General features: G+C 42.8%; 1 protein-coding gene across 1 annotated transcript in view; it reads right to left on the reverse strand.

Moving 5' to 3' along the window:
- Positions 1-1684: 1684 nt before the first annotated feature.
- Positions 1685-25828, reverse strand: part of GFOD1 (glucose-fructose oxidoreductase domain containing 1) — a 66605-nt gene continuing 42461 nt past the window's right edge. The window contains exon 2 of the mRNA XM_027898456.1: positions 1685-6297. Coding sequence (XP_027754257.1) covers positions 5378-6297 — 920 coding nt within the window. The 3' untranslated portion in view covers positions 1685-5377. The remainder of the gene's footprint in view (positions 6298-25828) is intronic.

Genomic DNA, 25828 nt, shown 5'->3' on the forward strand with positions numbered 1-25828 from the left:
CTTCATTTCCCAACCCCAAGGCCTCAATCTGGCAGCTTCAAGAAAGTCATTACTTGTCTGGTCTCTGGCTTCATACACTCATTAAGTCATGAGGTTTTGACATCGGTTCATGAATGCAGCATTATGTGTAGTCCCATTTACTTAAAATTTCCTCTTTTCATGAGCAAATGGAAGTGGGCAGTTAAGGGGAAATTATTTTTATTGGACAGACTTCATCAAGTAGCTCACGAGAGAGGAAATTTTAAAGCAGATAAGACTGCCAAATATTATTCAGTCATACTTCATCTCTAAAATTTACAAACTTTGCTCCCCACAAGTAACAACTTCAACAACAACAAAAAGAAACTGCTGTCCTGAATAATCCTGCCAATTCACAACTAGCTCTAGATACCCAAAGAGCACTGCAGAGGTCAAAAGTCCAGTGTTGAGTTTCATACGTACTTAACAGCACATCACTGGGCCACTGGAACACCACACCAGTGTTGAGTATCCGCATAAAGCCAAAACTCTGCTGCGTACTTTTAAACCCTTGTAAATACAGAACTTAACAGTGATTGGACTTCATAATGTGTGATATTTTATACTGAAGGCCATAGATAAAAGTCAAATATAAAAATTCCCAGCAACAAGAAATTCTGTCATCACTAATTTCTAAATCTCTGCAAAGACAACATCAAGCTACTATGTTTATCTTTACCCATTAAATCAAATATGCCTTTTTTTTTTTTTTTTTTTTTTTTTTTTTTTTTTTTTTTTTTTTTTTTTTTTTTTTTTTTTTTTTTTTTTTTTTTTTTTTTGGTTGATCAATGAGTCATTTTAAATTGTCTGGGTCTTTTCCACATTTGTATGGACACGGAAACAAACAAGGTAACAGAGAGATTGAATTGTCCTTGTGCTGTGACCACACACAGCAGAAGAGCCTCCTTTTTGGAATGGCTGAACTTCCGGGACAGCTGTTCACTCGTACAGTCACTTTTTTTGAAAACTATCGAAAAGAAGGGAACACTAAGTACAAAGTGGGTAGTGCCTCTGATTGCCCGATGCTGGCTGGGCAGGAATTTCTCATGCTTTCAGCCAAAGCAAAGGATGAACTCCACAGCAGCCCATCCTGAGCCTGAACTCACCTACGCATGCCCCGATTCTCTGCCACATTGGCTGCATGGGGAAGTATCATCTCTACTTGGTATTTTCTAACTACACAGCTAAAGTACTACTAATTTAACACATGCACAATACTAGATATAGGAAACCCCAAGCTCCTGAAGAGTTCTTATGCTTCCACGTAGGGCTTCACTGAGACCAGCACTGATGACGTGCAGGTATCTAGGAGTACGGGACGGATGCTGCTTCCCCAAGGGCAGGGTCCCTTCTTGGGCTCCCAAACATAGAGGTGGAGCAAGGCTGCTGCTGTCACCCTCAGGAGGTACAGCCCTCACCCTCCATGTGACCAGTACAATCTCCCTGCTGTCACAGAGGTACCAGCCTGCAGACAGGTACTGTTCCTCCCTGCTGTAGTTGTGCCCTGCTGTCACACAGAGGGGGGTTGCCCTACCCCTGACGTGAACCCCAATGCAATTCCCATGGGAAATAAGACACCGTCTCTCAGCTGGCTGTCACAGCATTGGAACAGAGCCCTGCAGAGCCACAAAGCATTTCACCTGGGCTCACCCTTTGGCTCTTTTTCTCTTTGGCAACAGACCATAATGTTCGGTATCCTACGTGCACAGGTTGATGGCAAAGGAAAGAGCCTCTCCACCAGCAGCCCTGGGAAAGAGGAGTGAACATCTCTTACCTAGTGTACGAAAAGGTTCGTTTGGGGGCTACTGTAAATTCCAGCAGTAGCCACCGTTCGGCTTTTCAGCCTGCACCAATTTAGCAGCATTCATCTCAAAACTTGTGGCACAGCATTTAAAAGTGCAATTCCAAATGCATGTTTTCTGGGGTGGTACCGCTTTTGAGTTCAATCCAGTACATCTCTGTATCTCCCGCCCAAATTCTGAAACCCAGCATGAACTCCAGAGGCTACTTAGGGCAAATTCAATGTACTTTCAACTGTACCAAAAGAACAGAGGGCTGGATGCTGCCAAGGAAGATCCCAGACTTTAAAAGAATGATTTATCAGAATAACAATACACATTCAATAAATAAACCAATTCTTTCCTCCTCCAAGCCAGGTGGAATTTTAGTATGTTTATACTTGACACTACAGCCCTTTCACTTCCTAGAGAATGGAATAACAGCTGTAAAGTCCTGAATATATGCAGCTACTGCTGCCATTCCAGTTAGATAACAAATTCACCTAAACACAGCATGAGATCTCTGTTGCCATCAGAAGAGGAGGTCCCACCCTGTCCCTGCTCGTTCTGCCTGTCTCTCTGGGGCCAGCACTGCAGTCACACAGCGAGCTGTACAGGGTTCAACCCACTTGCAAGGCAGTACTAAAAACAGCATCAGGTGTCTGTGTAACCAAAGCATTAGATTTTCTTTCTGCTAAGCAGCACTAGCTGCATCACTAAGTCTGCACAGAGGATGGATGATGCCTGTCACCTAAACCTTTGGATCAGGGACAGAAAGGTTGAGCTCAGTAGTTTTATCCCTATGCACTGTGTCTCGCCTGGGGACTGTTCATTGCAGGGGCTGCTTCCAACTGGCATCACAAAACTCAGAAAGACAGAGGAAAGAAGAAAACACAGACAGGAAAAATGGTCAACATTTGTAAACCAAAATGAAGCGCAAAGACATGAACGGCAATTCCAGAACAAGGGCCAAACCACTGAGAAGCAAGATTCACAAACATTTTGGTCCATGTTTGATTCCACTTTTGGATGATGTTTAACTGTACATGGTTAATTATCTACCAGATTTGCACTCATGACTTGAACTAGGCCACTATTTTCAGTAAATGGCTTTAGCTTTACTTTGTGAAAACTCTCTTGATCCCCTTGGGTCTAATTCCATTTTTCAGGAGAGAGATAGGTGATTCCTTGGTCAAAATCTCTCACGTTACTCTGTGTACTCTTCAGAGTAGGAACTGGATAGCATAGTATACCATGACAATTACAATAGGAAATTCCTGTTGGCACAGATACTACTTCAGAAATTCTCAAATAAATCAATTTTTAGGAAAACCAACCAGACTTGTCAAGAACTGCTTTCAAGAAGGAATAATGAAAGCTTGTCTGAGGTCTTAGCAGAAACAGTCAGGCCTAGAGAGAGTTGCTGAAACTGGCAGAACAACATGGATAGAAACAATTGTCCCTTAGGGTGTGGTTTTGCAGTATTACATTATTCCTTCATCAGTCACACTATTACACTTTGGGGACTATTTAATGAAAGGTCACACATACGCTCTTGAAAAATTAAGCACCCATGAATAATTTCAGGCTGGGAGTCACCTAAAAATGTAGAAGCCAAAATTCTCTGCAAAGGAGGAGGACGGGCATTTCCAATGGACACCTCCTTCTAAATTAATCTTAGGACAAACTGAGTCAGCCTTTGGAGAGCTCTCTCTGTATTGACTGCTGTGTCCTTGCTGATCAGGACAAGACAAATGACTTTCCACTGGTTAAAGTCAGATGAGATAAACCACACTATTGATGCCCTCCTGTTCAAAACCACGAAGCTCTAAAACTGGGCAAAGGACAGCCAAGAGCACAGAGCAATCAGATGGAGACATTTGTAGGAAAAACCCTATAGAAGTCCTTAGTACTCCTAAAAACAGCAAAACTGTAAGTGGTTTAAAAAAATCTAAATTACTCTGACAGTTCTTTTTCTGACCTAAAAGGGCCACACTAATGGGATGGCCTTGAGAAAGAGGGGTCATGTTTTCTCTTTTCATTCAATCTTCTCTTTTCATCCAAATGCTCTCTTCTTTCCCCTCATCAAAGTTAACAAAACAAACCCTGAAAAGGTTTTTCTCAAGTTTAATATAATTTAGTGCTGTATGCTTGCGTTCTACTTTTTTTACTGTCTGAAGACCTAGCGCTGTAAACACATCAGCACTGGAGCAGCTTTATGCAGAAAAACAGTATCCCTGCTTACTGGGATAATTTATGTGCCTTTCACTATAATCATTCAAGAAGATATTCTCAAAAGAATATATTATTTCAAGACTGCAAACTAAAATATTAAAAAGAAGAACAGGACAAGCGTATCAAAAGAGTTTGTCCACCCCTGCACTGATGACAGGGAATGATTACTACAGTACCAGTAGCTGGCCACTTCAGGGAGATGAGGAGAGTGGGAGTCCTATGTCAATTTTTTTCCTTGGAAATGGACGGGAAATTTTCTCATCCCTTTGTTTTTCAGTCACAATCACCTCTTGGTGGAGGTGAGAGCTTCTGGGTTGAGGGATGGGAAATTACTTGTTGGTGTGCATCTCTCAAGTGTGAGTTCACAAAGGTTTAAAAGAACACTGCTCACCTAAACATTGTATGGTTTTGGGTTGTGTTTCTACTGTTTTCCACCTAGAACCAAAACACACGATGAATTCACTCAAAACTCAGTCCCAGACACAGGAAACCTTCGTAAGACTAGCCTGAGTTTGGCTGTGTAATAAAACCCACCATCACTACTGTGTCACGCCACTTGTCATCCGTGAAAGGTTTTCCACAACCCATTCAGTCAGCAAATACATAACACTGAAGCCTACAGGGAGCTCACAGAAGACCCTCCCTCCCCAAATACTGGGGCATATGCACTGTGGTTGAGGACTGCTTTGTTTTAAAAGCCACATATTTTCCTACTTAATTGTGCTTTAAAAAAAAAAAAAAAGAAAAACAACAACAAATCAAACAAAAACCAACTAGCTAAACCAACACAGAGAAGCTCCTAACAGGTTGTATGAAAAGCGAGCTGCCAAGATTTTCCCTGTCACGCAACACTTTCACACCAAGTCCTGTTATTCTGCGTGTTGGTTAGAGGTGTCGTAATAGAGCGTGGTGGTGTCAGCTGTCATGGGAGGAACCATTCATGTCAGACACTACAGAAAATTTAACGACATGACAGTACCTTCACAGCCCTCTGGTAGGTAAGGAAAATCTAAAAGGATCTTCCCAACCTTTCACAGTAAACACAATTGGATAATCTAAAGCACCTGCAAGCAGGAGATGAGTCCGTGATATATCTTGCCAATCGCCCAGCTAATACTGTTATTAAAACAGTTAAGTTATATCAGCTCTTACGTCTCCTATCTGTTTTGGGCATTTTGAAGGACCATTATCACTTCAGCATTTAGCTGCCAACAGCAGTTGATCCAAACACTGTATTTCCTTGTCTTCATCTGTTTCTAAAATACCCGAGCCCTTCACAGGGGCTGAATTACCATCTCCTTCGAGAGCTGTCTGGTTCCTATTCTTTCCTAGGAGCTAAGGAGGAGCTAGCAGTACAGAGACATCCTGCTCTTCCTCATGGCTTCGCTGATTAAGTATGCCGGGCTCAGTTCTGGCTCCTCAGTCATGATTGAAATGTTCTGCCACTCCCCCAGCTGGTTTGACTTTTTAATGGTGTCCACCACGCACAGGGCGTACAGGCAGTCGTCAAAAGTGGCAGCCATCGTAAGGGGCCTCCCGTCCCAGGTCCTCCTGTCGTCCTGGTCCTCAAACGCTTGCCGGACAGCTTGGACCATCTTAATGGTGCCCCGGAGGTAGGGCGATGGGATGTCACTGAAGGCTTTCTCCGGAAGCAGGGAGTTGCTGACTGGCGTGGAGTCCTTGAGCAGCAGCTCCCTCTGAGGAGAGCTGTTGCTCTGTCCGTAGAGGTCAGTGCCTATTACAATCAGCCGTCCTGCCGAACCCACCACGATGATGTCTTGTTTGAACTCCCCCGGGATGTTGAAGTTGAGCGTCACCGTGCAGCACACGCCTCCTTCCAGGACCATCTGGAACGTACAGAAGTCATCGCTGGTGATCTGCCGTATCCCCTTGATGTGGTCCGTCTGCTTCACGAAGGTCTTGAGCAGCCCGTGCACTTTCACGGCCTTCTGGCTGGTGAGGAAGGTCAGGAGGTCGATGATGTAGGTGCCGACCGAGTGCAAGCCGCCGCCTCCCATCAGGTCGTCACAGCTCCAGTTGTACTTCTTGCCTAGCAGGCTTCCACTGTGAACCTGCACCTCGCACACCAGCAGCTCCCCCACGTAACCCTCCTGGATCAGCTGTTTCATCTTCACAAAAGCAGGCAGGAAGCGTAAAACGTTCCCCATGATGCTCATGAGCTTTGGGTAGTAATGAGCCGCAGTCATCATCCTGAAGGCATCCAGCGGAGTCGCCGTTCGGTCACAGATGACATTTTTTCCAATGCCTGAAAAACAGTTGGGGGGAAAAAAAAAATCATCAACAAAAATATACTGAGTAAACTGAAAGCCTCGAGGCTATTCTTGAAGACTAAGCCAAGGAGAAAGATCCTTGAAAGAAAAAAAGCATTTCAATATGGTGTTAAAGGCACAAAGACCCATTCTGGAGTGCTTCCAAAATGCATGTTAAGAGTTTCTTGAGCACCACAGTGAAAATGTATTCCTTTTTGTTTTCAAAATGCACTCACGACTAAAAATAGCTCGAAGGCAAGGGACTGGACAGATAAGAAAAAGTAAGCTACCTTCTGGGAGTAGGTATGAAACCAACCACCCCCACTGAACCATTTCATAGACGTCTCTTCTGTGATAACCTGCCTATGTGTGGGCTTCTGTCAGCTGAATCTGAGCTTCAGATTGAAATCCCTGAAGCGTATGAGTGACATAAACGTATTCAGTAACTTAACGTAGGTATACTAAAAAGTCTGGCTTTGTGTTCTCAATAGTCTTGTCCTTTCATCTCTCCCACTCAGACTGTTTTAAGGGGCTCTGAGGAGAGAAGGAGAGGTGCTGGGCTTGCTGCTTGATTTAAAAAGCAGGAATTGCTTCTCACTCATAAAATGCCACGTTATTCTGACAATGGCACTCAGTTTTTTTGAAGCAGCTCTGCTGAAATGTCAGCAGCACATCCACCGTGCCAAGGGAGAGTCACGATTGCTCTAAAACAGGTCAAATGTAGCTGTGACAATCTGTTCCCTCACGGAATGGTCCATATGGGCACATTGTTTACTGAAGCTTGTATGACGGTCCTCTTTTATCTGGTCATCAAGGTGTGCAACTGAATGCAGTGCAGGCTAAATAATGGGTTTATTATTGATTTCTCCTCCTCAAATACTTTCATTCTGTACCCATACACATATACAGTGGTGGAATCTCCAGTTTCCTTTCTAATTGCATACAAAGATTTTTTTTTTATGTTTAACGAGCAACATTAGGTGAATTATGGAACACTTCAGAGCACCAAATTTGATCTCTGCCTTGAGGGCCTTTGGCTATAGCTGGGCCTGGCACTTAAAAGAGCTGAATTTGGATCCTCCCTGATGGAGTCCAGATGAATCAATCTGGCTACTTGCTAAATCACATTGTCTTTCCATTCCTCTTCCCTTCAGACAGGTAAAAAATCCCTTTTGCTTTAAAGAGCTGTTGTGGGGATAAAATTTGACATGTTTTAGAGCTGTTTGGATTAAGTCATATAAATACAGACAGATGGCATTGATCTATCTGAGCCCACTTACATGAATATTCAACAGTCTGACTGGAAGAAGAAGGGGGTCACAGTCCAAACATTCAATAACCAGCTTATCCACACTGCCTGTTCCCACTCTTTGTCTGCTGCTATTAGAGTAGCTGAAACTGGAGGGAGGGCTGTCATCACTGAAGTGGCAGTCACATCTAGTTAACAGACAAGAAGGGAAAAACCTTTCTTCAACTTGCTCCTACTTACCTTCTACTTAAACAGATAAATAGAGACATACTCATTTTCCTCTTAAATTAGGCAATTTAAGAATCCTCTATTCAGTGGCCATGGTCTTCTTTTCTTACTTTTCTCCCTCATCTTTACACATGGCTATTGGTGACTGAGCTGACATCTTCAACCTAATAGCACTTCCTTCCCTGCTCCTGAATAAATTCTCTGCTGAATCTGTTTGATATTGGAGAAAGCATTCATCTACCTGGCCTATATTCCCCTGCTAGCTCCAGCTGTGCCAGTTGATCCAGATCACTAATATAATCGTCCTTAAGTTACACAGTCTTTGCAGAGAGATTTTAGTCTGGCAAATTAGTTATCAAAATAAGGGAAATCTTAGTGAGACAAAGCTTCCCTACAGTCAAACCTTCCCAAAACAGACATTTTCCCCTCAGAGAACCCATATGTACTACACCATTATCTGACTTGCTCACCACTGACCCACAAGCATCCTTTCTGCTCCAGTTCAGCTTGCATCATTCTGCCTCACAGACGCCTGCCACATTTTATCTGAGGTCTGTCCAGGCACAGGTATGTCTGTATCTCAAGATATTCAACTCTACACATGTGCTCACTAGGAAAAGGATCCACTTTCATGAGGAATTGCAGCCCAGGGACAATCTTCTTGCTGTGTGTTCACTGCCGTGCATGGTGGGGGGTCCGTCCTTCAGTGTGTGGGGTGGGGAATACAAGGATAGTCAACATCTGAGGATTGGATTATGATTATTAATATGAAAGAGAAGCCTGTGGGGTTTTACATCCCTTACATTCAAGAAAAATTGCCATTGGCATCAGTGTAACTCAGGCACACACGCAGAGAAAAGGGAAGAGCCCTAAATATTTGTATGGGGATGGGAAAAAAGCTGAAGTTTTACACTTACTCCTTCCACCATTTCAACCTTTTTGGAAAGGTTGAAACCTTCTAATTATAGCAAATCCAAAATGCAAATGTTCTGAGAGCCTCTCTGTCTCTGTGCATATGCTGATAATACATGCTGTGCTCTCATCCCTGTCAGGGATTTAAACAGATTTTTGCTTGATGCCCAGAAAGCTTTTATATGCTATTAGAGCTTGTGCAGTTCTTTCAGCATGATACTGCTCAGCACTCGAGTCTGTGCACACTACAGATCTTTGTCTCCTCTGTAGCTCAAATCTGCAAGCACCCACATTAGCTTTCTGGAAGCAGGGAGGGAACATGAAAGCTTTGCTTAATTTAATTTAGAGAAATCCTCTGGTGTGTTTATGCAACCAGAATGAGAAACAGGCGGATCAAAACACCGGTTCTCTGCTCTCTTCCCTCCACTCCCTTCTCAAAAGGCACCTTCCCTTTGAGCCATTCTCTAAAGCAGCGTCAAGCAGAGCAGAGGGCAGTGTGCAAGGAAAACCTCCCTTCCCAACACTGACTATCTCATGAAAAGGCATGCTCTGACTGCAGGTCCTGCAGGAGCTTCTCTGGGAACAGACCCTTTTCTCCTCTAGTCTGGGGTTGTGGTCTAATCCTCTCCACTTTTTGACAAGACTCGAAGAAAGGATGAATTGTTACCACTTGTCACTCTATCAGTGTGTTTTGCTGTTTCGCACCTCTGAAAATCACACCACAACAGACAGCAAAAACTTCATTAATTACATAAGAGCAGGGAAGTACAGTCAGCTTGTTTCAGCAAGAAAGTGCAATATATTCGTCCATGCTGATAAGCAACAGAGTGGATACATCTCATCCCATGAAAGAATACACACCCCTTTCCACAGGCATCAAGAAATCCGGTACACAGTGCTACAGTTCTCAGTCATGCAGTTTCTGGGCACTGATTTCTTGACTTCTTAGACAAAATGAAGAAGAAAAATATTTTAAATACACGTCATTCTTTTTGAGGGCTCCGCACAGCCTTCACCCCAGTCTCCTTGCTTGGCTGTGCTTCAGAAAGAGAGAGAGTGGGGCCAACCACGTCGTAAGTGACACAGCGTGGGATTTCTCCAACCTGGCACAGCATGGCATGGGGTGGGGGGCTCACTCCTGGCCAGCCCAAGTCCAAAGCTGAAGGTGAACAATGCAACTCCTTCCAAAAGCTCATAAAGTGCATCCCCCAAGCCAAAACCTCAACGACTTTGGCACCAATCTGCATTTATTTTAAGAAGGTTATTTAAGAACAACTAATCTTCTCTGAAGAAGCAGATGCCTAACCACCTCTCAAGAAGCAGTCGAGCAAACAGAAAATAATTGTCTATGCTGTCATTGGTGCTACCATTTGAACGAAGATTTCTCTAGCAGCTTATGTTGGAAAGTCAAATTGTAACCATAATCTAATGGTTTGTCACCCACCTCACAGTAATTATTTTTGTCAGGAAGTCATGTGATTTGTTTGCAAACCTCAGCCTTCATTTTTAAAAAAATTAAGTCCTTGTGAATTGGAGGTCAGCCCAGAAGTCAGTGGCAAGTAGATACAGTACAGGGTAGTAGTACTTACATTTTTTTCCATATAAATGCAGGGATATAGTAAGAAGCTACAGTAAGAATTTAAGTCTCGATATTGAAATGCCTGGCATTTGCAGCTCTTCATTTTACAGACAACTCCAGCTCCTCAGCTACCAGCAGTCCAAGTTTCTTTGTCCCTGTATCATCCCTGTGCTGCACAGTCTAAAAACGAGCAGAACTCCTGGACTCACAGCACAGGGAAGGTAGAGCAGCTGTAACTAAAACAGGCCTCATCAGTTCTGAAACCTGCAATGTCAGCTTTTTTCCCCCCATCTGCTCTGATTGTTTTTCCATAAAAACCTCCAACTAATTAAAAAAACAAGTTTCCGTCACTGAATGAAGTAAGACTAGTCCTCTATCTGTTCAGCTCAAGACATGAGGCCCCAGTACAGTATTTTCTCCTCCTCCTATTCACGAGAAAATCAAAAAGGGCTCTATTTGGAGTCTGGGCAGGCATATAATCAAAACCTTCACTGGCACCAGAAAAGATTCATTAGCTAGCGGTTGCTACCTATTGGTCTCTGTCAGGATGAGGGAGAGAAAAAGGAAAAATGAGGTTTTGGTGGACTAAGCTATATTAGTTGGCAGAAAAATAAATTTCTGAGAATAAAGAGGAACTGTCAACATTCAAGGGACAATCTGAGAGTTTCAGAAAACACAGAAGTGGTGGAAGAGCATGCTTATCACGTTATTTCAAGTGGATGATTTAAAATACTTATACCTGATTATAGTACCTTTTTCAAACACTTTTGTTTTTAAATAAGCTAATACACGAAATTACATTCCAAATGGTGATAATCTGCATCATTAATACAGACACAAGGAGGCAGGCATGCAGGCAGAAAGAAAGAAAGAAAGAAGGAAAGAAAAGGCAGGAAAAATTTTATTTTCATATTTTGACCATTGTTGCATTGCTGCCTTTGGATCCTATGCAGACTCAGAAGGGAAATCGTCTTTGGTACTCAGTCCTGTTCACAGCTTGAAAAACATGCTGCAATGATATTATTTGCAATGATACATTTGCAATGATATTATGTATTATTAGCTCCAATCAGATCACAGTTTTCATCCTAATGCAGTTTCACATGGTTTGCAAATGCAAAAAAAGGATCATCTAATTAATGGATGAAGAGTACCTCGTTCGTATTTTCCCAGCATTATAACACTGAAAAAATAAGCAGAGATATTCAGCTGCTTTTACAAATGTTCCCAAGTCAACAAACAAAAAGTAGCAAGTTTAGTTACTCTGCTGCAAATCAGTCCTTTCAGCCATACTGACAAAAGACCTTCCCCTCGGAGTACATAAAAAAATCATAGTCAAAACAAATGGCCTAAATCAAAACTTACTACCTCTCATTTAAATAGTTGACATTCAGCAGTTTGTTCTTCTGCAGACACGTTAGCTGTGTGGTTTGGCACAGAAACCATCTTAGAAACTACATAAGGCACCAGAAGCCAGCATGTGGTTCCCTGTAGTTAAACTGATGTTTGATATAAGCTGCGTATCAGTAGAACTGTGTATTTTGCACACTCCTGTACTGGGCAGAGAGATCTGTTTGCAACACGAATCACGTTAGCCGACGGTACTACTACAACCCCTTTGCATTTTCAGAAAATGCTTTTCCGTTCCTATCTTGTATAAAATTTAAAATTCATTCTGGTGTGCGTACCTGTGTACCCATATGCAAATCCATACAGAATCACTTTCTTCCCTCAATAGGAATGACCTCAGAAATCCTCGCAGCTATTTGAACTACTCTGTTCTGTCACTTTCTTTTGAAGTTGCAGAAGATACAACATTTGAAGAACATAGTCCTACTTCCCTCCTGGCAACTCCCCAAGGAAACCAAGGCAGCCATGAGGGTGTTTCTCCAGATGAGCAAACAGTAGCAGGGGTCCAGCAGAAAAAAGCAGAAAGGTAGCTGAGTAGATGAAGAAGGAGAGAGGAGAGGCAATAGGAAGGAAGACATTGGAAAGGGCTGGTGCAAAAACCTAGAGAAGTTCCTGCCACTCCAGGAGCTGCAACAGTCCCCTAACGGTATCAGCAGCATCCCAAATATTTCAGGCCCATCCTGAAAGGCTCTCCTTCAGTTCAATTTTTTGTGAGCCTTTCTTTTCTGCAAAAGAAAGTAAAAATGGAGGAGAAAGAAACGGATTTGAGAGAAAAGTAGCACCCTTCTGTACCCAGAGACTGGACAGGAGGAATGGAATATTAAGAAAAAGCATCTGTGTTTAAAACATGGTATGTGTGTGAATTAAGCAGTCGCCCGACAGGCACATTAGGCAATACCAGGACAGGGCTATTCTATGGGGCTGATAATATTTTCTGATGCATTACATGTGGGGATGTGTGCATCACATACTGAAGAGTGATTAAAAGCTCTTGAATCTCTCAGAATATCATCTAAATAGATACAGATACATATATTTCTTGCAGAAAGAGTAGAAAACCTGATAGAAAGTTGCTCTGCTCTGGGAAATGAGGACTGAAGGACTGAAGTCTAGGCCACCTCATAAACGCAGTCACTCAGGTGATTTGAAAACCTTTTCACACAGGATGAGAGGTTTTTATTAGTATGCAGAGATGTCTCTGCTACTATGAGATGCCGCTGCTGTCAGTGTTGTCATACAGTAATGATCACAGCAACAATAAAAACAATGGTTTTATAAATATATAATTTTATAAATACAATGGTTGTATTTATTGTATTCAGTGCATGATGTGTCACTCGGCTCCTTGAATGGCATGAAAAAAACATCTATTTCAATCAATACATCTGCCAGGGAAAATTGATGGCATGACAATGTTTCTTTGAAGAAACCTTATTTAACAAAACTTTTGACAAGGAAATAAATCTGGATGATGAATGCCTAACAAGACTGGCTTTAGTCACAGCTCTAAAATTGGCCAAGACGATCTTTGTTAATCACAGATACGCATAGCTGTTGCAAAAAATCAAGTTACTAATAGCATAGTGAGTCATAGCTCACGATCTGATTCATATTAACAGGCCATGTGTGTATTCCTAGTCTGCTGTAAGTGTGAAGGAAAATAACAGCGACTGAAGGAACATGTTTTCCTTCGCAACTGAAACAGACAGCAAATGCACACAGGGAGTTATACACTGCCCTGCTGACAAGCGACAGCTCATTTGGCCACAGCAAATCAATGGCTTATACAGATTTTAGAAACCCTACATCTCTTCCTCTGCATCTAAATGCTATGTAGTAAAAGGACACACGTGCTCCTACATTTTACAGTCAACTGGGATGAGCTGCACTTCACTGATATCAGATGAAAAATCCTATACAGTAAACACACACATCCCCAAACTGTACATGCCACCGCCAGAGCCAGAGTGTCGGTTCACACACACACCTTCTTCTGGCTCTGGTGCATCACACCATAATTCCAGTCTTTAGGCTGGTTTATCCTTCCTGACGTAACCTTTTTCTCACACAAATCCTTTGAAAACAAAACTCTAAACGTTCAAATACCCTGAAAAAGAAAAAGCTGCTTGCAAGTGCCTCTGCCTTGGCTGCTCTGTAATCACAGGCTACACCAAACTTCACTCAACTAATTACCTGCATGGTGAGAAGAAACCCTGGAAAGACACCTTACTGCTGGTGGCATACGAGCACCATCTCCACTGACAGTTTAGGTGTCACTTAGCTAAGGAGACATGAGCAGCTCAGGCAAACAGGTGAGAAGGATAACCAAGCTGTGAGCTCACAGCAGCGATTTCAGCTGGGTTAGCGGTTTGTAAAACCACTCAAACGGAAAAACAAGGAACCGGTTTGTCTTAGAATAAGACTGATGCTGGGCTCTTTGGAGATAGCTCCTGAGGAGTGGTGCCTAGGCTGGGAAAACACCCCTGCTGACTCCAAAGAGATTATAATGATGCCTGCAGGAAAGTAAGTGCCACCTAAACAGAACCAGGAGGGTTCACCAGAATGAGAGAAGATTCTAATGATGATATCAATTTTCATTATAAATTAATATTGCTGCTAACTTTTATTTGAACTGAGGTAATCATTAGGGTTATGGACTGGGGCCATGTCTGTGCATATGTTACAGTAGGTGTAAGTGTTGATGTAGCAATATCCATGGCATTTGAAATAAATGCAGTCCTTTTGTGCCTGATACTGGACTCACAGTTGCTTCACAGCAAAGTTTTAGGTAGTCCGGCAGTGAGCAGGGAGTTGGACTCAATGTTCCTTCTGGGTCCCTTAAACTCGAAATATTCAATGATTCTCTGATATATGACCTCATTTGCAAAGACTGTATGTGCTGACTTGAAGGTAACTTTTTTATTAAGTCCGTATAAATTTTTGATTGCTTGTTCTGTTAGTCAGGCTAGTTGGGGCCTTTGATTTGGCAGTATAAAGTTTCTGCATCACTGAATCCATTGGCAGTGTGCTTGAGAGCAAGGAAAGCAATCAAGGCAAAGGCAAAGCAAAATTCTCTAGCCCTTTTAACAAGGGTTAGAGCTTGATGCTTGGTTTATAGCCCACCTGGCATATAATTCTCATCTCTTCTCTATAGGCACTTATGCAAATAACAGCACTGGAGACTGAAGTAAATGAAGCACTTAGTAATTTTTTACCTATGTAATAGTATTTAACTGCTGGGAAATCTAGAGAAGGTGCAAATACACCCTGACGAACCAGCTACTTGCACACCACAAGGAAATGCTTCAGGGATCTCAGCTTGAGATTATCTGGTCAGGCATCTGAAACATGCTCAGACTTACATTCCCTGATCCCTACTTGGATGCTTTCCATGCTCTCATACGTGCTTGGGAAAAAGTAAATGGGACAAACCATGCTGGTTTTTCCAAATTTCTATTAAATTTTTATATCTTCAAATTCCCATCAAAACACTATGATCACATATCCCCCGCTAAGTACTTCCCCATAAAACAAACAAACAAAAAAAAAATCAAAATACTAGCTCTATGTAGACAGATAAACTGAAAAAAAGAAAAACATTCTACTTAGACCTTATTCAAGCAAACACTCATTAATTTCAAGGGGATTTTAATTGTTTTAGAACTAAATAAAAAAAAAGTGAAAATCTCAGTGTTTGGCCCTTTATTTGTTCCAACTGCTCTCATTCCCTTTATTCAACTTCTAGAGCAAAATGCACGCCATCAGTGCAGTATGTTATAATACCTTTCTTTTCCTCAGTAAAAAAATCACAGGGCAATCACAGCCTAGGGTCAATCTCTATTCCCCAGAGGCATTATTATCTGTATTTAAATATGTTTCTTTTTGTGTTAGCTGACAACAACTAAATGCCCAGATATAGCAGAGGTTTTGGGAGGATTAGGAAATGAGGTAGTTCAATTTTCTTTCAGCTTGCTTTTCCATCACGGACTTGTTTATGCTTACTGAGTCAGCAAAATTTATGACTGATAATTAGAGTTAATTTTCTTTATGTTTCTCTTGCCTACCCTTTCTACCCCATTAAAACTAGCAAGTCGTAATCTGATACTAAATAAAAAACTGACAAAAGGTAAACATCAGACTAATGCTGGTGAGTAACTAATGCAGTCATTATTATGGTTGATTTCTACAGGATTCATGAAGCTTTACAAACATTGAAAAATTATATCTCGCCAGCCAAGTGACAGGGAAAATGACAGGAAACTGAAGTCTTTAAAAACACCCTACTGACCCTACAAGTAGCAGCATCAGATCCCTATCTATATCTCACAAGGAATCATTCTGCAGGGCAGCAAACCCTTACTCTCCCTGCACTTTATACTTCAGGATTGTTTTTCTTCAGTAAACATTCAGCAATGTTACTGCTTGCAGGAGAAGCACTGCAGTTTCTAATAAGATCCTTTATATGTGATGATTAAATGAAGCATCAGCTTCGCTACCTACTTAACCTTGCAAACGTTTTTCCTAACCTTATTTCTCTGCAGTATTTTCAGCTAGGGTATGAAAGGTATTTCAGCTTCCTTTCCTGCCCACTGAAGGATCATCGTGCTGAAGAAAATGTGTGTCAGCCCTGCAGTGCTGGATGAATGGAGGATGCATTTGACCTAATTTTCCGATACAAGTGGTTAAAATAAATTCTAGGATCATTATTCATATTCTCAAATGCTGTACTGACTACGGACACCAAAGCACCCACCTACAGACTGGGATGCACTAACATAACTGGACTCATTTGAAGACTGCAACCATACACATACACACACTTCTGATTTTAGTATACAAGCATACAGACAGACAGACAGACACACACACGTGCAAAGGAAAGCAAAAGAGTCCCTTTCACATACACAAACACAAGTACATGGCAGGTAGAGCTGAGCAGTGCCATTCCTTTCATTAAGTAGTGAGTGTGCACACACTCTATGTGTCCCCTGTGCGCACCTGTACGTCCAGGCTCACATCGTAAATCACATCTTCTCTTTCACACAGACACCTGCAAGAGCTGGAAATGTCAATTTATAACTACTAGGCAAACCCCAGAACCCATAAGGCTGTGCCTAGCAGTGGGACCAGATCTTCCAGCAGGTTGGGCAGAGACACACGAACATCGAGTTGGCACAATGCGTCTTGCAGAGAACATTCTCTCAGTGGTTTCATGCTCGTTGTGTCAGCAGGTCCTCTCTCTGATCACTGAATGGCATCAGCAGCAGTGTTAGAGAGGCTGGCACGAGTGCTCTGCTCTCAGGAAAGGCTGAAGCAGAGAAGAAAAGTTGTGATGCAAAAGGTGTCATGATGGAACTGGGCAGTTGGACCAACCTCCCAACCTCACCCAAGGGGCTCAAGGCTGCCTTTTCTACCTGTTCGTTTCTGTTGTGCCATTTCACCAGGATATGGAGGACTACAAAACCATACACACAACTGTGAGTCTGCAGGACAGTATTCTTCCACCTGCCTAGGTCATCAAAGTTTGCCTAGGGCTATTTACAGATGAGACCATGTCCTTATAGAGGACTCCCACTTCTCTGAGTTGATGCTGAGTAGCACAACTCTATCCTAGTCATAATTGGGTCTGGTTCCTTCAGTCTGGCCCCACTCCCATTTTTAAGTTAATAAGAATTTTCGTAATGGAGTTTTCCAGGGAGTTGGCATCAGGCCTTAGCAAGCTTCAGGTAAAATTTAACCTCAGCTGTAATCCCATGAATTAAAGTAGTCACACTGGCCATTTGTCTGGCTCTTCAAGCCACACAGTCAATGGAACAACAGTGAATAGATGACAAGCAAACTGCGGTTTAAACTAACTGTACTTTCGTTAACTTCTCATCCAACAGTACTTCATAATTCTCAGGTTCTTAGAGAAACTTGTAAATAAATTATAAAGCCCCCCCCTCAGGGCAGTAGTCTTATAATAGGTGTACTTTCCTGGGTAGTATTTTATATTCCTGTCAGTGAGAGCTAAGCGCCACTAAAGAGGAGCCATAAACCCATTCTGAAAAGCAGCAGCAAGAATGAATCAAGTGAATCAGCAATTCTGACTATGTGAGACGCTGACATAGCGCTTCCCAGGCTCCAACCCTGGCTCCATAAGAAAGATGGAAGTTTGATTAATTACTCCCCAGACTGCAGAGCCTACACAAGAGCCAAGGACTCAGCAGCAGCCCAACCAGCTGACTCAGATGGCCATAACTCCTCGGGTGCAATCTGCCTGGATGCCAGATTGTCCTGTCTGCAGTCAATCTGCAAACTAATCCTCCCAGAAGGGTTTCTTGGAAAATGCCATTCACAATCACACCGGCTGAGCATGCACCGGACAAGACACGGCTACGACACAGTAGCAGCTGAATTCGTATTTCAACTGCGCTTTTCCACTTGTTCTAAGGGAGACTTTTACCCGCCACACAAAATCTCCTGGAAAGCAGATCAGCACTGAAACGTTTCCCCACTACGTTCATTAGGCTGGATATAGTCAATTATGGTAGCCCAAACTGCCCTGTTCCTCATCAACCTCAAAACCCGATTTTGACGCATTTATATTGCAAACCCAGGACCCTCCTGTGCTAGATACTCCATCAGCATGCAATGAAAAATGAGCCCCTATTCACAAGAGGCTTTGTTTTACCATGTACATACTGGATACCCGGATGGGAAAGACGGGTCAACATGGGCAGTTCCTCTCACTGGGCCCCCCTTCTGCTGTGGGAGAAGTGGAGCCCAGGTTACCTCACCTTACGCTGTTCTGAGCTCACTGCAAAGCTGCGTTTGGACCTCATCCCTTTGAAGCCCCAGGAGAATCTGAAGTATCATTCCAGGGGTAGAAACTCAAAGAGTAGAGCTCTCCCGCACTTGAGCTGTGCCACAATGGGTGAAGGAAATGCAGTTTTTATCCACCTACACTCTTGCAGGTAGATATCTGATTCAATGAAGAATAAAACACCTGTAAAGTAGGTCAGGAATTCTTAGACAGCACTTGCACTTTTGTTTCCTTTCAGAAGCTGAGTAATACACTGATCTCCAAGGAAAAGGAGGGCACAAAGGACGAGACATTTTCAAGGGAATAAGAACTGCTTTATTTCTGAACAACAGTATGCAGCTAGAAGCTCAAAGCGCTTAAACACTGCATTTTTCAGACACAGACTTGGCTCAGATTCCTATGCAAAACAGCCCTAGAAAGGCTTTTTTTTTTTTCAACTCAATAACACCCTTTTCCCCAAATACACACTATTTTCTACCTGCAGCCCCCAGAAAAGAAGAATGAGCAAGAACTCTCTGAAGAGAAATCTCACAGTGGGCACAGTTAGTTTTTGCTGTAAGACCTATTGAGATGCTAACTCTGATCTTCTCACAGATCACCTCTCCACACAAACATGGCAACTCAGGAGGCCCAGGGTTGGGATGCTAGAGAGAAGCTTAGGCTAATTAATTGCATTTCTTTTTCTGACTGCAGTGTTTTCCTGCCCTGCTGGATACTCAGAGGCCAGCACTGGTTTCTCTGATTAACAGTACCTCATCATGAAATCAAAAGAAAAGCTGTAGGCTAAAGAAAACTGGATTTTTGTTAGCAAGGATTTGCTCGTGGCAAGTAATTATAATTGCCAATGTTAAAAGGAGATAGTGAATTAACTACAGCAGACATAAAAAAGAAATTTGGAAAAAAAGCTTTCAATAATTACAGTGCATATGTCAAATGGAAATTATGCCAATTTGCATACATCTGCAGTCACATTGTACAGCATCTCAAGTGGCTTCATAATAACAAGCTTGTATATTTTAAATCATTTAATATAGCCCAGGTTTTAATAACCCAAAAGACACTTCAGTAAGTATAGACAAAAAGTTAGCCTGCAATTCTTTCTTTTTTAAAGCCATGTCTACATAGAGTCCATTATTATTTCATAACAATACATTAAAAAACATACCATCCCCACCCCCAAGTACACACGTGGTTTTACTGATAAAAAGTATGTTATAGGGTTTTTTTTGTTTCATTTCAATAGGTCATCTTTATTCCAGTATAACCAGCCACAGCAGAAGCCACACCACTACAATTTTGAATGTAAAACGTCACGTCCCACATCTTACATCTGGATTAATTTCCATGCAGGAAATTGGGAGTTCCTTGGGAGGTCTGTATTATTTGAGAAGTGCTTTAGTCTGGATGAAGTTTCCAGTTAGAAATCTGAACATGACTTCGTGTGGATGGATTTGGACAAAAGCTTTGCTCTGGACTCCAGCCAATGACCACAAGATCATGGGCCATCGGAGAGGACGCCTCTTGGCCAGCCACAGAAGGGTGCCACTCAGGACTTGCATGTTGTGTGTTATTTTCTTTTTCACTTATGACTCCAGCCTATTCAAACTTGAACTGGGAACTGCCATATGCCAAAGAGAAGGCTCCCTAGGACCTATCAAACATGAGCTTTTTGACCCTTCACTGTCATCACCTCCTTTGAATTTAACTTCGAGCTTGTACCTGCACCCAGCACAGAACACACTGCTAGTCAGATTACCCATTTCCAGGAACAAGGATAAACAACAGGTAACCATGGTATTATTGAAAGCTACCACAGGTCACTTATGAGCCAGTGTTCACTCACAGATCTCAAAGCACTTAACAACGCCGATACCACCTTCCCATTACAAAGGCAGAGGAGTCAAGAAGTTTGATGATTTCTCCTGGTACACATATTGTCAAAGTGGCAAAAGCAGCAAACATATCTAACCTCTTCCTCCCTAGTAACCTTGCTGCATTTGCAAGAATCATGCCATTCTTTCAGCTTTTCCATCCTATTTTACCATGATTCACTCTTTTCCTTTTAAAAAAGCGCCGTATCCTTACTTTGCAGATTGTTGGAATACTTCACTTTCTATGTTAAAAACCACTACTGTTTAGCTGGAAGTGAAACCTCAGCGATAGGAGTGTAGGTCTGACTGCATAATGGCAGACATTTTCCAGAGATTTTGTGAGTAGCAAAACCACCAGGCTCTTATTCTCCTGTATTCACACACTTGACTGTGGGTGCCTTGCAGGCAGGTGGAGATACCAGCTTTAGGCTAGATTAATCCCTGAACATCTTCCTGTATGTCAGCAGGAGAGAAGAATGAGGAGGGTCCTGAAACAAAGGCAATCCCTAAAGTCATGGCGGGAACATCCCTTGGCTGTGGTTATACCCATCAGCAGCAACAGGCTCACGTGGAGAGACGCCACTCAGTCATGCAAGCCCTGTAGAGGGCTAAGCTAAGGGTTAATATTTACCCCACCTAACTAGAAATGAACAGAGTGCCAACTGCAGGAAATGCCAGTTTCTCTGCAGGCAACTCACTGCTGGCTGAGGCTCACCCCCATGACTCAGTGCTCCGTGCGGGAGATGCCAAAACAACCACTTGTGATTTCTCGTGAGGTAAGCCTGGTCTGAACACAGCACTGCAGGGCACTCAGCTGCTCGGGGTAAATGCTGCAGTAATGTGCTCCTCCTCCAAGTCCAAATTCCTCTTAATAATGGCCGACTGCATGTTGTTTGGTCTGACAAAAATGTGGTGGCCCTGGTGAAATGAGAGGCTCGCCCTGCCTCCAGAAACCAGGAAGCATGACTGTCATCACATCTACTCTTGACAAGATCAGTGACTCCCCACGGGGCTCTCCCAGAAAGACTGACAGGGCAAAAGCAGAGTCCAGTGGCCAGCTTCAAAATCAAGGCACATGCTGAATGCTCACATTACCATAACCTGCACCAGAGGCTGTCCTGACCATGAGCGTTTTGGCTTCTCAGGTTTATTCAGCCTATAAGCAAACTATAAGCACGTGCTTGAAGAGGTGTTTCTATTGCAGCAGTAAGCATGTGGTACCAAACACTCCATTGCCCCACAAATCTGTATGTTTTTGTCAGGGACATTCCAATAGCTGGTGTTGCCCCTCAGGGCAGAAGTCAAGGGAAGCACCCAATCAAGTCAAAGTTAGTTTTCCATGACACAGACACCTGAGATATTTTACCAAATGCCTCCTCACCTTCCAAGGGCACATCAACACAAACCAGTGAGTTTGTGTCCCTTCCCTCCCGTTCTCTGAGGAAGCATCTGCACATAGGTCTCCCATTTTCTTTAAAATGATCTGGGAATGTGTGGGCAAGGTCAGATAGACCTTGTAGCGTCTCTGCAGACAGATGATCCTTTGCCACAGGAAAGTACAGCTGGTGTACCTTGGCACAGCGCTACCTGTGCACTGAGCACTGCTTGCATCATCTGCACTGCATTGGAAGAGACAGGATTTAGTGGATCTGAAATGAGAAACTGCCCAGCTGCCGGGGGTGGGGGGCTGCTACACCAGAGGCTGTAGCAAGCTGCTCACATTGGCAGAAACTCACACTACCAGGAGACAACACACTGCTTGATCTTTAGGGATTTCTTACATGTGCTGCAGAAATCCTGCATGCATTTTGCATGCTGCCTACATATTTAGATTCCTTAAATGAGTTTTTGTTCCCTGCAGAAGCGTTTAGTTTCAAAAATGCTTTTTCTAAACTGTGCAGCTTGTATTTGTCCTTGAGGCCTGACAGGACATAACATGTGGCAAGCACACTGGAACAGCCTCTCTGCTGCAAGCTCCATTTTGCACTATAACAGCACATTTAAGAGTGGAGTTTTCCAATTCTGTAGGATGTCATCACAGCAATGCAAATTTCTTTACCTTGGACAAGCCTTAACTTTACTGTTATACTGTAGGTGTGGTTTTCCTTTAATAAAAGTATTTTTAACACTACAGTATTCAAGGGTGAACAAAGCACATGCATGTGCTGATGGCAATGTTTTTACAAGACAGTAGGTTTCAGTTGGCTCAGCGACACCAAAAGGAAGCTGGGCTTCACAAAAATTTGGATGGTTCCCCTCTGAGTCACATCCAGTTGGGCTATCCTTTGGAAAAAATGTGTGTTGATTGTTTGCAACAAAACTGGCCCCCTATCTACAGTGAGCATTTTGTTTTCTAACTCTATGGTTCAGAGCTTCTGTTGCTGTCATCTTTGGTTTGGCTCATCTAAAACTGTCCCCTCCACAGTGAGAACTGACAAAACCACAGAAATCTGGTCACCTGGTCACAGTATTGTGCCTAGGGAAAGCGATCCAGCTCATCTCTTGCTCTTTAGCTTCTATTTTGCTTCTATTTCAGAAAAGACTAAATACATCCCTTCATTTTCAGAAAGTAAACATTTCCAGTGTGCATGTTCACTGTGTTACTGAAGAGTTTTCACTGCCACACAAAACAACCCTGCAAAGCACAAACGCATCCAGACGAAATATCAGGCTGCAGCATGCACTTATTCATCCACATCTGATCCCTGGTTGAGTCACTTGCCCAGAAAATCTGAGGGCAGGCAATGAAATATCAGTTTTGGAGACGGGAAAAAGGCAAGAAGGAAGCTGGCTCTCTGACTTCCAGCATTATTGTAAAAAGCCAAGAAAAAGATGACAATATTACACAGAATGCAGAAAATTAAGAAAAGATCTATGGAGGAAAATAAAAGTCTAATTTAATATCATCTGTAACTTAAGCAGGATTTTTTTCTTCTTCCAAAAAGCCTCTGACCATTTCACTAATCACTGAAAAAAAGCTAAAAGGATGCAAGCAAAACCTGTCATTCACAGCAAGTACCTACTACAGGCTTAGCTTTCCAGCACATCCTTTCCCCAGTGACAAGAGCAGAGCAGCACACCTCCAGCTCTCATATGGAAGCAACTATTAGTGTGAAAACAGCCCTTCCTAGGAGGAAACAAATGAACCTCATGCACAGTCTGATTAATGACTACTCCCATTCTTAGCTTAACAAAATTTTCAAGTTACGTGATTTTTTATTCACTTGTTTATGCTGTTCTGCCAAGCCCATGGTTTTTGGAGGGGATCCCACACAGAGCACAGAGGGTGGCTGCAGAAATGAAGAGCACAGAGCTCTGCTGTCCAGTTCTCCCCTCTCACTGTAAGAAAACACAGTATCTTTCAGCTTTCTTTTCTAACTGTTAGACATATTGGTATATTCCCTCCAGCTTAAGTAGTATTTAAGAAGAAAGTTACTGCTTTCTCTGCAGTGAATATTCCAGAAAATACTGGTGGCTCCTGCCTCAACCCTGCCTCAAAATATCCCAAGTGCACTTACCAAAAAAAATTATTTATCTATTCACTATGGTTACAGGTAAGATCTCTGCAAGGATTATGTCCTGCTTGCCCCTGGCCAGCTTTATACAGAGAAGCTCTTGTGGACAGGTACTGCAATCTTTGCTCTCCAGAAGTACGACAGGAAAAGCCTTCTGATCAGGTACTGAATAGGTATAAATCGAATTACTCCTAGGAGATGTTGAGACTTCAGAGTGCAGAGCATCCCTTTGTCCAAGGGAGCAACTTATAGGTGCCTCTATTCCATACTGCAAGGAGTTTTAGTCTCATACCTCTCCTCCTCCATCCCAAGAAAAACCTATTCCCTCTGGTGTGGAAACATACAGTGGGACATTCAGCTGGTGACACTGGTTAAAGTCTCGACTCCACTGTCCCCTGAGCCAAAACAAAGACATCAAACCAACCTCCAACACTCTTTTGTGAAGGATACAAATTCACCCCTAGCTGCGGTAACTGGCTGCAAAAGACCTTGGCCCGAAGCAGCAGGAGAAGCGTGGGGTATGTCTGGATTACAAAAGAGGGGATCACATTAGTAAGGCAGGCACAGGCAGCCTGGCATGGCTTTGCTGCAGGAATGTTTCCACACAGGCTGACGCTGGAGTCTGAGTGCCAGATATCTGCACCGGCCACAAAACACCGACACAACCAGCCTGCAAGCACGGGAGCCCTCAGTGCTGGTTATGAAAAGAAAGGAAAAGCAGTGCCATATCCAATTAAAACTGAAACAACTTTGACTGTCTCCCTGAATGACCAGAGACGACTTCCCAACGATTGAGTTCAGCTAAGGCTTCTCAGCCATTAATCTGCAGTCCCTTTAGGGGACTGGACCTGCATAGGAAGCACTTTTTATTTCTCCCAAAGGAATTATGCAATTAAGTCCTGTCTACTGTACTGGGCTTTGTCTCCCTATAAAACATTTCAATAGGATCAGGCAGTTTCAGCAAAGGGAGGCTAGGCAGCCCCTTTCTCCTCTGTGGCTGTTTATTTTCCATTGCAACTCATCTGACATTTCCACTGAAGCTCACAAGGAAGATCACCTCTGCATGACACACGAAAATGTCCTTGGGAGAGAACATGAGTCCCAAGTGTCACAGGGGCAGGGGAATAGGAGAGATTGCCTTCCTCCTCCTTGGACAACAAGATCCCGCTCCAATTGCCTCACTAGGGCTTAATTTAATTTTCCACACAAAATCACTCACAGCTTCTTCACTTCTCTCTGCAAGAACTGCTTTGTCCCCATTTGCCCCTCTCTACTGTCACTTCACAGCGGTATCAAAAGTAGTGACAGTAAGGAGAAATCTGACACATACCAATGTGAATTTTGGCCAGCCCAGACTGGCTAAAGCCTTCACTCACCACTTCAGTGCATGCATATGTACTTGGCTGTTACAAAGGGGACAAAGCTTTTCCCCTGCATTAGTGAGCAGAGCACAGAGGGACTGCAGCTGACTCTCTTGCCACCTGAATGCCCTGAAGGGCCCCAGAGGAGTTCATGGGAGATTCCTGAAGAAGACCTTGGTGTGCCTTGCCCAACATGAGAAGGTGCTTCAAACACTGGTTTGTCTTGGAAGCCAGATCCTATTAATGCATACAATTCTTTGGCATACGATTAAATATCACTGATATAATGCTCAGCTTCTAGGCAGGTATTAACTAGATGAACCCCAAATCTCGTAATAAATCATTACACTGTGCCATTTTTCATGTTGGACCATTAAGACCACTGAAGTCAGCTGCTCTACTACAGAAGCGCTATTCCACTTCCATGACTGACACTGGAGACAGGACATAGCATCTAGGACACAAATCCTAGAAACGTTTTCAACTTACAATTAAATAAATTTTACAGTATCTAAGATTTTAGGGATTTTTTAAAAAAATTTGTTTTGTTGGGAGGGTTTGTTTGTTTGGGGGTGTTGTGTTGTTTTTTGTTGTTTT

This window comes from Empidonax traillii, unplaced genomic scaffold (genome assembly GCF_003031625.1).
Source record: "Empidonax traillii isolate 1590-97213 ecotype Southwest subspecies unplaced genomic scaffold, ASM303162v1 scaffold597:size822913, whole genome shotgun sequence".
Taxonomy (NCBI): Eukaryota; Metazoa; Chordata; class Aves; order Passeriformes; family Tyrannidae; genus Empidonax; species Empidonax traillii.